Genomic DNA, 11,260 nt, shown 5'->3' on the forward strand with positions numbered 1-11,260 from the left:
GTTGTGCGTCACCATCCCTGTGGACTGCTCAAGAAGCTAAAACTGCTGGAGTTTCACATCGGCCGGTACTCCTGTGTGTTTTAACTCTGCAGGCGAAAGTGCGGTGGCTTTTTTCTGTCACTGTCAAGGATCGAAAGTCGCTACCAGTGAAATGACAAGAGGCACAATCAACAGATTGTAGGCGAGAAAAATGGACGTTCTTGACACTCAACCTGCAACTCAACCTGCACAGCGTCAGGGGAGAGAGTGCGCTCTCTCTGGGGAACCAGGTTCTTTCCTCCACGGAAGAAAGTCTTTGTAGGGACTGGAATCCAGCAAGTCTTAAGAGGAGAGAAAATCTAAAAAACACTCCAAGACGAAAACACAGACCAATGAAATTAAGAGACAATGCGTTCGTGACTGAACGCGAGCACCCAACTGTCCAAGCCGCCTTTCTCCGTTTACTTCGCCTTCGTTTTAAACTTCTTCTTCGCCTGGACAGCTGCCGCTGAGTTAACGGCTTCCTCGCCCTTTCGCTTTTTCTTCGGTTCCTCCAGTCTCATGATGGGCCTTGTCGCTTTGGCGTGTCTCTTTTGTTCTCCACTCTTCTCGCTGGCTCCAGCCTTCCTAAGCTTCTCGCTCCCGCCTCCTGTTCGCTTCTTCGCGGCGAGGACAGATGCGTTGCCAGCTCCCGCCCCATGCCTGTCCTCGCCGCGTGTCGGTACACCCGACCTGCCCTCGCCCGCCTTCTTCTCCGCTCTGTCTTTTGCAGGCGGCGGCGCGGCGGGGGGAGAGGTTGAGACGTAGTGCCGCGCGGCCTCTGTGTAGGAGGAGTCGGAGTAGATCGGCAAGGCCGGCGCATCCGTGGCCTGGACAGACACCGCGTGGATGGTGTTGCGGAACTTCGCGTCTTCCGCGAAGAAGGTGAACGCCGCGGCAAGCGCCTTCTTCGCATTTGCAAGCAGCTGCTCCGGCGGCATGTTAGCGCGGCCGATCTTGACGGCGACGCACGGCCCGCGAGGCAAGAAGAAACAAGTCGAGTGCAGCGCCTCCTCCAACGCAGGACGTACGTTTGTCGAGGACAACTTCACTGGCAAAGGAAGCCTGGAAAAAGCGAAAGCATCAGAGGATGCAGCGAAGAGATCGCTGGGAGTCAGTGAGAGACAGACAGAGGGGGTACAGAGAAAGACAACGAGCGACAGCGAAAGGAGAAGGACGCGCGAGAAACAGAGAGAAGGGAGGAGGAGACAAAAGACGGGGAGGAAGCCATTAAAACCAACGCAACAGAGAGAGGAGGAAGACATGGGGAGAACAAGAGAAAACATTCACATGGAGGGTCCCCACGAACGTCAGTGAAAGATGCTCGTTCGCCATTTGTAAGTTCACCGTTTCGTCCACAGACACACGCACACTGCGAAGAGCGCTTCTGGGAAGCCCCTCCTGTTTCTCGATCTTACTTCTTTGCCTGAATAAACGTCTTGCCCAAGACGGGCGTCAGCTTGTCAGCGATTTTGCGGTCACACAGAAAGAAGTCGTAGCTCGCGCAGAGCATGCGCTTGTCTTTAAAAGTGGGGAATTTCTTCTTCAGCTTTTCAAGGCCGAGCACGCGAGTCAGACCCGGAAGCTTCTCAGGAGCAATCAAGTCCTTCCACTTTCGCTGAGGATCTTTGACGAAGAGACAGCACTCGCCCTCGCCCTTGGAGACGTCAAACAGGGGATGAGGCAGGACGCTACAGAAAAACACGAAAGAAAGTGAAGGAAAACGCGCCGTGTACGCTCAGGGAGACAGGCCACGACAAGGCTACGCAATAAAGGAGATGGCAACAGCGGGCTCTCCGTACTCACGACAAAGAGAAGTCAAAACTCAGCAAGAGCAACCGACGAGGAAGGGAGTGCGGCGGGTGGGGGTGGAGAAGCGAGAGAGCGAACGAGAGCAAAAAGGAGAGAGAGAAGAAGAGACAAGAGCAGCGCGACGGACATTGAGAGGAGACAAAGGGAAATCCCAGTCTGGAAATCGTCTCGAGAAAAAAAACAGGAGAACTGAAGAGAACAAACAAGCTCTTCAGTATCTGGATGTATATATACATAAGCAAATTTGTAGATGTGTCGAGTACGTATGACTCTAGGGCCTGTATATCCAGAGATGCAAGTGTGCGCGTATATGTATGTATATATAAATATATAAATATATATATATATATATGTAGTATCAAGCGGACGGCTAAACGCGAGCAGGCGTCTGAGATGTATTAACACAGGTGTTGAACTGCAGAGAGCATCGAGTCCCTTTTTTCGCGTCTTTCCCCATGTGTATCTTTGTTCGTTCGCCGGGATCCAGTTCATCACGTACATTTGAACGGGCTGTTTGCGAAAGGCTTGGGGGATGTTTTTGAGAGCGAGCATGAGAGAGACAGTTGCGGCGCCTGTCTCTTCCAGGAGGTCTTGAGTTCCGCGCTCGCTGGCTTTCTTCATCACGTACGCCGTGAGGCCCGCCAAGGCCTTCTTGAGCAGCGCAGGTGAGACGGGGCACCCAGGAATCTTCTCTTCTGTCTCTGCAGGCGACGCTCGAGCCGCGCCATCTGTTCTCTGCTTCTTCCCGAGGTGTGTAGTCTCTCTGTCTCCCGCGGATCTCTTGTCGCGGGAGGAGGCGGAGGCGGAGGAAGAGGCCGAGAGCGCAGGAGGCACTCTGCCAGGCTTGTCAGGCGCCGGCGCTTTGCGGGAAGCAGAGGAAAGAGACTTGCTCTTCTTGCTCGAACCCACAGACCTTAGGCCAGAGGACACTGCGCCCTCCTCTCGCCCTCTCTTCTTAGCGGCGGCCTTTGCCCCCTTCGGAACTCCAGCCATGGCGGAGACGCAGAAGAACAAGAAGGAGGAGGAGACGGAGAAGGAGAAGAAAGAAAAAGCGTATAGCAAGGGAAGGAAAGGACAACGCAAGGAGGGCTGAAGGGACTCTCGGCTGCGTGGAGAAAAAGCTGTAACGGGGCGCTAAAAGAGTTGCGAATGCAGTCGGAGCGAGAGGCAGAGAGGAAAAAGAGACGGGAGAAAATAGGGAGAGGAATCGAAAGTTCACAAGGAAAAGAAAACGGGCTTCAAAAGAGGCTCTTCAACCTTCTCTCTTTCTCCTCTCGACGACGCCAGGGCCGTGGTCGCGGCGAGAGGCGACAGACCGTCCCCGCCGAGGCTCCAGTAACTCTCGCTTCTGTGCTGAACACAGAAGCGGTTGAGAACAGGAGGAAAGAAAAGGAAGCTACTTTGATTTCTACAAAAATTCTCAGCGACCAGAACAACGCGAAACTCGACAGGGATATATGCCTGTGGGGCTGTACCGACAGTGAGTGTCCGCTACAAGCTGCCGGGGGCTTCTAAGGCTTTGCGCCCTCTTTTTCGCGCATGCATCGCCAGCCGGGGCATGCACTTTTTTATTCGGAACGACAAAGAATCCTCTATACGAAAGACGCTAAAACAGGAAGAGTCTCGCCTTCGCGCGTTTGAAGAACTCTCTCCGTGTTAGACATTTCCGGTATCTTCTCTTCGGCGCTCCTCCGCTGCTCAGGTGTAGGTACTCTGGGAGTCTTGACCCGAGTCAGGCCAGCGCGCGCCTCGCCGTCCGAGTTGCTGTGCCTTTCGTGTAGTCTTTTCACTAAAGTCGACAACTTTTTGTTCGCATCATTGACCGTTTTCTCAACGACAGTGCTCCTCCTCCTCAACTCTTGCTTTCGGCTATCACGGAGTCAAACTGTGGAGACTTCCCAGGCCTCTTTGTTCAACGCTGAACAAGGCTGCGGATCGGGTGACGCGTGCATGCAAAGTCAGAATATTGCGCATCTCCTTCGCTTCAGTTCCTGACGAATCAAACCAACACACAGCAACCATGGCGCGCCCGCCGCCCTCTCCCTCCTCTTCTTCCTCTCCCTCCTCTTCTTCCTCTCCCTCCTCTTCTTCCTCTTCGTCCTCTTCTTCCTCTTCGTCCTCTTCTTCCTCTTCGTCCTCTCCCTCCTCTTCGTCCTCTCCCTCCTCTTCGTCCTCTCCCTCCTCTTCGTCCTCTCCCTCGTCTTCATCCTCTTCTTCCTCCTCGTCTTCTCATACTTCCTCTTCGTCCTCTTCTTCCTCGTCTTGTCCTGCTTCCTCTGCTTGTTACTCGTCAGCCCCTGATGCAAAGCGGTTGCCGCGTTCACAGAAGAAGTGGGCAAAGCGAGCAGAATACCGCGAGAAAAAGAGACAGAAGAGACCGCAAGAGAGAAGACGAAGAAGAAAAGGAAGAAAGGAACAACTCCTCCAGGAAACGCAGGACCTCACAGAAGGTATTGTCAAGGGGAGCTCTGTCGCCCCCATCTACATTCAAAAATACACAAAAATCCATCTTCATGTATGTTTCAGTATCCTGCATGTCCCGTAGGATGAAAAATGTGACTCATGCGCGTTCCTATATATATACATATATATATTAATTTATTTAAATCCATATATATATATATATATATATATATATATATATATATATGTCTAGATACATTAATATACATATTCAAATACTTGTATATATATGTATACTACGAGAGAGATTTGAAGAGAGGTTGAGTGTGGAGGGAGGGATCCTCTGGTGTATGTACAGGAAGGTTATACATCCTGGGTCTTTCTTTTCTCGTGCATGTGTGCCCGGCGCACCGGCGGTGAGGACTTTAATGTTTGTCTCTGTTTTCCGCTATCGATGCCGCAAGGATACGGCGCTGTGTTTCTTGCTGCAACCTGTCACATGCACTGATATTCATATATATATATATGTATATGTTATACATTTGTGGATGCATCTGCAGTAAGAAGGAAACATACCGGGAGAACATCATCAAATGCGTGTTCCTATATATATATATATAAATATGCATATGTGGATGTATGAACGTCGCTGTCACAGCTAAAGGCACCGGTTCGGCGTGGTTTGGGGTGTATGTATAGCCGAATGGCATGAGGGGTCCAACGCATCCAGTGGTTTCATTGTGGATTCATAGGCTTGGAGGAATTTTGGATATTGGATGTTTCTCTGCAGAACAGAGAACGGCGTTTGTAAAGAGGCGCAAAGAGGAGACACGACGGCAGAGGGATGCGTTGTTGGTAAGAAATGTGTATCTTTTTTTTCTCCACTTTCTCTTCTCTCTCTTCTCTCTCTTCTCATTCTGCCTCTCTTCATTTCCCCTGGCTTCTGTTCTCTCTGTGATTCTCCTTCCCAGTCCTTCGCTTCGCTGGTAGTTTCTGCTCCTCCCCTCCCCTTTTCTTTTTTCCTCCGCCTCGTTCTTTGTCTTTTCTTCTTGGACTCTCGTTCCCTCTCGTCTTCTCGACGCCGCTGTTCCTGCGTGTGTCTTCGCGTCTCTTGTCTTTCTTTCGTCCTTTCCGCACCCTCGCTCCCGCGTTTCGCGCGTCTCTCCTTTCTCCGGGGTATCGTCTCCTTTCCTCCGTTGAGTGGGCGCGCTCCGCCGCGTCGACAGCTTCTGTCTGCTGCACCTTCCCCCTCATTCTTTGTCTTTTCTTCTTCGACTCTTTGGCAGGATCACGTGCGACGGTGCCATGCTGAGGACGCCGTGGGGATTCCGCGCGTCTGTTTCAACTGCAGCTTCGAGTCCATCATGAACGAAAAGGTGAGCAGAAGAAGAAAAGGTATCGAGTTTGCTACCTCTTAGCCGTACATGGGAGACGCGTTGTGCCAGCGCTGCTCTTCTCTACGTAGAAAAGATCGCAGTGCCGCCGGACGCGTTATGACCGCGCGAACAAGCGCGTGATGTACGTAGGGTGCCGGCGCAGGTCTAGAAGTCCTCCATTTGTTGACCCGCTGTGCGCAGGTCGCGATACCCACACTTCGGTAGATGCCCGCGCTCCGGAGGCCCCAGGTGCATGCGTTCCAAGGGAATACCAGAAAACGCTGCGCCTCTAAACGACGCCCCACACAGCCACATATCTACGGGCACAGCTTTGTAGACGTCGTCGCTGTGTCTATTCATGCATATATATATATATATATACGTGCATACGGGAGGAGTATATATGCAGACTCATCTCTGTATAATTCCACGTATCTACATCTGGGCATACGTTTACATAAGTATATACATATATATATATATATATATGCATATACACATATATTCACACGCATATATGTGCGTCATTATATGTATATATATATTTATTATATATACATATATATATGCGTTTCTGGAGGGAGCTAGGTCTTCTCTCGTTTTTGGGAAGACAGCTGGTGCGATTATCGAGGCGCTTGGTTGTTTGCAAGGGAAATATCCTGTTCGCATTGGAGTCGAATTTTCTTCAGGAAATCCGCAGTCTGGCCAAGCAACTTTTCATTTCTTATCACCTCGTTCGCAGCTCTCCATCTGTGCCGGTGAGAGTTTTCTGGATCACAAATGAAGATCCGATTTCATCCTTTTTCCTGATCTTTTCTGGACGCCTTCTGTGCACATGCAGTTCGCCCTCGATCTCCTTCAGTCTCTGGATACAGCCAAAACGATCAGTATCGACACAAGCACATGTTTATACAACAGTGCACATATCACCACACGAATACGAATATATATATATATATATATATATATATGTATGTATAAATCCGTGTGTTCATTTCTACGTATGCGCACCTCCGCTTCCACAGACCCGGCGATCTCAGCAAACTGCCTGTTTTTGTCTCTGTGGTTCTGGCCGTTTCTGTGGCTGAGCGTCTCTTTCGTTTTATGGCGAGCAGACACCCTCCGCTGTACGTACACTGGAAGAGAGAGGGGGTGCGACACCGTGTAGTGAAGGACCGGCTTGTGACGGTGTGGACGTACACTTGCTGTCACGCGTTTAGAGCGCGTGTCGTCGGTTTCCACACTTCTACTGCGGTGTGGCTCTCCCTTCAGATCTGGAGCTTGTTTCTCGAAAATACATTTTTCGTCGCTTCTGTCAAGTGCTTCCTTTATTCGTATGCAGTCTCTTCTTCCTGGAAACAGAAAAGTCCTACACGAAAAACCACATACAAGCATGCATATTTATATATATATATATATATATATATATATATGTAGGTATACATGTGTACACACATGTGTGTTTGTGTGGATATATATATATATATATATATAAAGACATATACACAGGAGCACGTGCATGCGTATTTGATTGTGGAGCCAGGGATCTGTATGGCATTTCTTTTGAACTCGAGAGGCGTCCATTCATCTCGGCGACTTTGTTGTTCTCTATTTCGCGTTTTTCCTCAGATGCAGCTCCACTTAGCTTCCTTCGACGACGACAACACAGTCTACCAGGCCTGTCGGGATCTCTTTTCTTTCAATTCCTGGATCGTACGCAGAGTCTTTCTCTCAAGCAGGGGATGGAACGGTCGATGTGGAGTTGAGCTCTTGTGTTTTGTGCATGCATATGAGTCGTTGTACAGCTTTGTAGATAGGAGACAGGCAGCGGTACACAGGCAGAGACAGAGACGCACAGGTAGAGATAGACTGGGGAAAGGTCGATCTTAGTCAACACAAAGAGACAAATGGACAGAGGAATGGCGATGGACCAGCATGCAGGCATAGGCTGTTTAGAAATTAAGGAAGACAGGCAGCGTCGGTGGAAGTACTGTCCAACGATAGGTCATCGACATTCATCTCGTGGACAGCCCTCTCGAGTGTTTTCTCGTTTTCGCGGTTTCAGGTGAGACGTCATGAGCGACCTTACTGGGAGGTTTTTTCGCGAGAAGAAGTCGTTGTTCTCTCCCCCGATGCGGACGAGGTGCGAGAACCGAGAGTGGAGACGGAGCAACAGACAGACAAAGCAAGACGGGAGAAGGACACAGAGAAGAAGAGAGCAGGCGAAACTACGCGGAAAGAGAGAGTCGGCGAAGGCGAGAAAAAGATGAGAATATTTTGGAAACACGTACTTTTGTCTCGGGTGGTGAGGGGACACCGTAGGAACAGAGGATTTAAGGGAAAAGCCAATGGCGAGTGTACATACACTTATCCTGCCCACTTTGACGCTGAGGTCAAGGCGGTCTGCCTGGCTTGCACGCGCTCAGTCTTTTCGTTTTCCTCTCGGTGTCGCGCAGGAGCTCCTCTCTGTCGAGGCGGACAAAGTCTACGTTGTCGGCGGTCTCGTAGATCGAACAATCAGTCGAGTAAGCGAGCGAAATGCGAAATTGTCCTCCATGTTTTCTCCTCGGTGCTTCCTCTTTTCTGTGCCTCGCACTCGCCTCGTTGCCCTCCTTTCCGTCCTCTTTTCTCGTCTATCTGCTGTGTCTCAAACTCCCCTCGTTTCTTCAGAGAAGATCCCAAGCAACGACGCGTGGACAAACTCAGCCTTGCAGAGGACGCATGTGTAGAAATATATATATATATATATATATATATATATATATATATACGTTTGTGTCTATGTATCTGCACAAAGATACATATATATATATATATCCATATACGTAAACATATATGTATCTATATATATAAACATATATGTATCCATATATATACATATAAATATGTGTACAAAAATCGCATGAAGTGGAGTTGTGAATATGAAGAGGGCTACGATACACTTCTCACGGTTGTTGCAACTTGTACGTACACTGCCAGTGCCGCTTCATGTTTCAGAGGCATTTGGAAATTTGCCTCTTTCGGTTCTCTACAGAGCGAAACATTTCGACAAGCAGAGCAGTTCCAGTTTGAAACGCGCAAGCTCCCTTTCCCGGTGAGGCAAGTGAACGCAGGCCGAAACGTGGAAACGACGATTTGAAAAGCAGATCTCTCTGCACAACTGCCATGGAACAAGGCCGAGTTTCTTCACGAACGACCCGGCCATATCTATACCTAGCGAGAAGGGTACATGTATGCATGTAGACATATATGTGGATATATATATATATATATATATATATATATATAAATATGGAAACGTATTCATGGATAGTCATATATGCATGCAGACAAGAGTTTGCTAATACAGATACAGGCAAATCTTTTCCCACATGTATGTTTGCATGCATATGCAGATATATTTACATATATGCATACTCTAAGAAGAGGCTGTGTTGCTAAGGTGGAAGCAGTGGACTGGAGGTGTCACCTTCGAGGACTTTGTGTCGTTCCATCTGCTGTGTCTGTTTCGTTTCTTTTGTGAATCGCAGACTTTCCTTCCCGAGCAACAGCGCCTGGTTCTGAACGTCAACACTGTGGTGGAGATTCTTCTTCAAGTTCGTCAGCACGGCGATTGGAAAGCTGCGCTTCTGTCGGCAGTACCACGCCGCCTTCAGGGAACAGGAGGAAGAAAGAAGGCTAGACTTGATCGAAAGCGGTATGGACAAATGCACGCCGGCGTCCTGTGCTGCCTAGGAGCATTTCTTCGTTTTCTTTTTCCTCTCCGCTATCCATTGGTGTCCGGTCCTTTGTTCTCTCCCTTCTTCGTCTCTTCTTGCTTCTCTGCATTCTCCTTTTCCCTCTCCGTGTCTTTCTTCTCATGCTTTACCCTCTTCTTTTCCCTCTCCGTGTCTTCCGTCGCCTTCCCTTGGTCGCCGTCAATTTCTTCTCCTTCTTCTCCATCTGATTCCTGTTCTCCTGCCTCGCGTAGAGCAGCGCGCCTCGTGCATTGAGTTTTCGGAAGAATTCACTTCCCTCTGGCCCTCGTGTCTGGCCGTGTGGTGTGCGTTTTTTCAGCGAACGCCGAGAGGAAATCTTCAGTCACAATCCAGAACTGCGGAACGAGGCGGAGGCTCGGCAGGTCCGGGAGCGGCAGTGGTGCCGCGGCAAGGGAAGGTCGTCCACCTTCGACGACGAAAATCCGTTCGAGAATCCAGACGCTCTCGCAGGTACAAAGCAAAAAACGATGACAAGTGGAGAGAGAACAAATGATGGAGGTAAAAGCAAATGAAAGCGCGAACGAAGAAGCAAGGCAAAGAAGATGCGAAAGAAAACAAAGAGAAGAAATCCGTTTATGCTCGACAGGAGGCCAAAGACACACGGTAGACAGCACAATGCAAATACCATAAAACGGTCGTTCTGTCTGACTCAAGTGCTCTCTTTCATCTGTGCCCCCTTCGTCTTGTAGCGTGCGATGCAGTGTGTGAGGACGCGGAGTTCCAAGAGAAAAAAACTGGTGTCGCTGTCTCTGAGTTGTCTCCTCTTCTCTTCCCGTTCTGAATGTTCCGTCATTGCTTGGCTGTCGCAGGATGCCGGTGAACGGCTGCGAGTCGCCGCCTCCCGACGCGATAGTCAATCGCTATGGAAATCGTGTCTTCTCCGCTTAAAAAGAGTTTTTCCCCGTCCTCGAGTTAGGAAGTGTCTAGCGAGAATCTACTCAGCCTGGAAGACTTCTCACTCTGGTGTAGTTTTCCGTGCTCATGGCCCGCGCATGCGAAGCCAGTTTCCCCTCAAAGACGGAAAGCGGTCACGCTCGCATCATATCTTTCTTCAGCGTCTTTGCCTTCGATTCGTTCTTTTCTGCATGCACTCCCAGCTCTCGCCCTCTTCAACGAAGATGCAAGCTCGCCGTCCGATTCTGCGCGCGGTGTTGTCTCGGCTGCCGAGGAAGGCGCAGTCTCCAGCCGGGCAGAAGACGAAAAACAAAGAGAGGACATGGGTGACTCGACTGAAAGCCGGACAAGAAACGGAGAACTGGAGAAGAACGCGCAGGTCGTCAACCCGTTGTTCGACAGCTGAGTGGCCGCGCTGTTTATCGTAGAACTCAAGACTCCGCGTTTCTCTCGCGTCAACATCTTCCAGGCGAGAGCGCCAAGGGGACCGTGTTAATGTGCTCACATTCTCTCTTCTCTCCCTGTTCCTTCATCGTCTCGCTGTACAGACATATATCCATATCTACATATATCTGTATATGGTATATATGTGTGTGCGTTTGTTAGTGTTTCTTGCGGAGATGTGTTGAACTGAATATCTCGTTCTCCTTCTGGCTATTTTCCTCCCATGAAATGTAGCTCGCTGTTTGTATTCTTTGTATTCCGACGTCACATTCTCTTTGACAGACTGTCTAGACTTTTGCTCTGATTTCATCGCGGCTCTTCTGTGGGTGTTAAAAGCTGCGAAGAAAAGTGACCACGAGGAGTCGAGAGACCGCCTCGACCTCTGGGCTAGACGCTTGCATGCACCTAGCCACCGCACGCTTGTCGACTGTCAAGTCAGACTCGCGTTGGACCTCCTATTGGATTTTTGCCTTTGCCTCCGATGTCTGCTTCGTTACTGAGGCATTTTTGAGCATCATTTGCGAAACGTGCCGAGTTTAAGAGCAGGAGAGCAAT

The 11,260-nt window shown here is 49.7% G+C and overlaps 3 protein-coding genes across 3 annotated transcripts; 2 read left to right on the forward strand and 1 right to left on the reverse strand.

Moving 5' to 3' along the window:
* Positions 1–202: 202 nt before the first annotated feature.
* Positions 203–3,253, reverse strand: TGME49_314750 (hypothetical protein). The gene is made up of 3 exons (XM_002364624.2): positions 2,330–3,253; positions 1,437–1,709; positions 203–1,083 (listed from the first exon to the last, which is right to left on the reverse strand). The coding sequence occupies exons 1-3, from the start codon at positions 2,821–2,823 to the stop codon at positions 441–443; spliced, it is 1,410 nt and encodes a 469-aa protein (XP_002364665.1). The 5' UTR covers positions 2,824–3,253; the 3' UTR covers positions 203–440.
* Positions 3,254–3,508: 255 nt separating this feature from the next.
* Positions 3,509–4,375, forward strand: TGME49_314760 (hypothetical protein; the record flags this gene model as incomplete). The annotated part of the gene is made up of 1 exon (XM_002364625.2): positions 3,509–4,375. Exon 1 carries the CDS (start codon positions 3,851–3,853, stop codon positions 4,373–4,375), a length of 525 nt encoding a protein of 174 aa, XP_002364666.1. The 5' UTR covers positions 3,509–3,850.
* A 655-nt stretch (positions 4,376–5,030) lies between these two features.
* On the forward strand, positions 5,031–11,194 carry TGME49_314770 (tRNA (guanine-N1)-methyltransferase). The gene is made up of 9 exons (XM_002364626.2): positions 5,031–5,609; positions 6,299–6,367; positions 7,239–7,322; positions 7,675–7,752; positions 8,066–8,134; positions 8,644–8,703; positions 9,140–9,306; positions 9,666–9,817; positions 10,465–11,194. The coding sequence occupies exons 1-9, from the start codon at positions 5,598–5,600 to the stop codon at positions 10,665–10,667; spliced, it is 894 nt and encodes a 297-aa protein (XP_002364667.1). The 5' UTR covers positions 5,031–5,597; the 3' UTR covers positions 10,668–11,194.
* Positions 11,195–11,260: the final 66 nt, after the last annotated feature.

The sequence above is a fragment of the Toxoplasma gondii genome, chromosome XI (assembly GCF_000006565.2).
Source record: "Toxoplasma gondii ME49 chromosome XI, whole genome shotgun sequence".
Taxonomy (NCBI): Eukaryota; Apicomplexa; class Conoidasida; order Eucoccidiorida; family Sarcocystidae; genus Toxoplasma; species Toxoplasma gondii.

Coding starts and splice junctions, on each gene's coding strand:
- TGME49_314770 (XM_002364626.2), top strand. Junction 7,323..7,674: donor TTTCTTTCAATTCCTGGATC/GTACGCAGAGTC, acceptor TCGCGGTTTCAG/GTGAGACGTCATGAGCGACC. Junction 8,135..8,643: donor TAGATCGAACAATCAGTCGA/GTAAGCGAGCGA, acceptor GGTTCTCTACAG/AGCGAAACATTTCGACAAGC.
- TGME49_314750 (XM_002364624.2), bottom strand. CDS start 2,823: ATGGCTGGAGTTCCGAAGGGGGCAAAGGCCGCCGCTAAGAAGAGAGGG. Junction 1,710..2,329: donor CGCAAACAGCCCGTTCAAAT/GTACGTGATGAA, acceptor GTTTTTCTGTAG/CGTCCTGCCTCATCCCCTGT. Junction 1,084..1,436: donor ACGTTTATTCAGGCAAAGAA/GTAAGATCGAGA, acceptor CGCTTTTTCCAG/GCTTCCTTTGCCAGTGAAGT.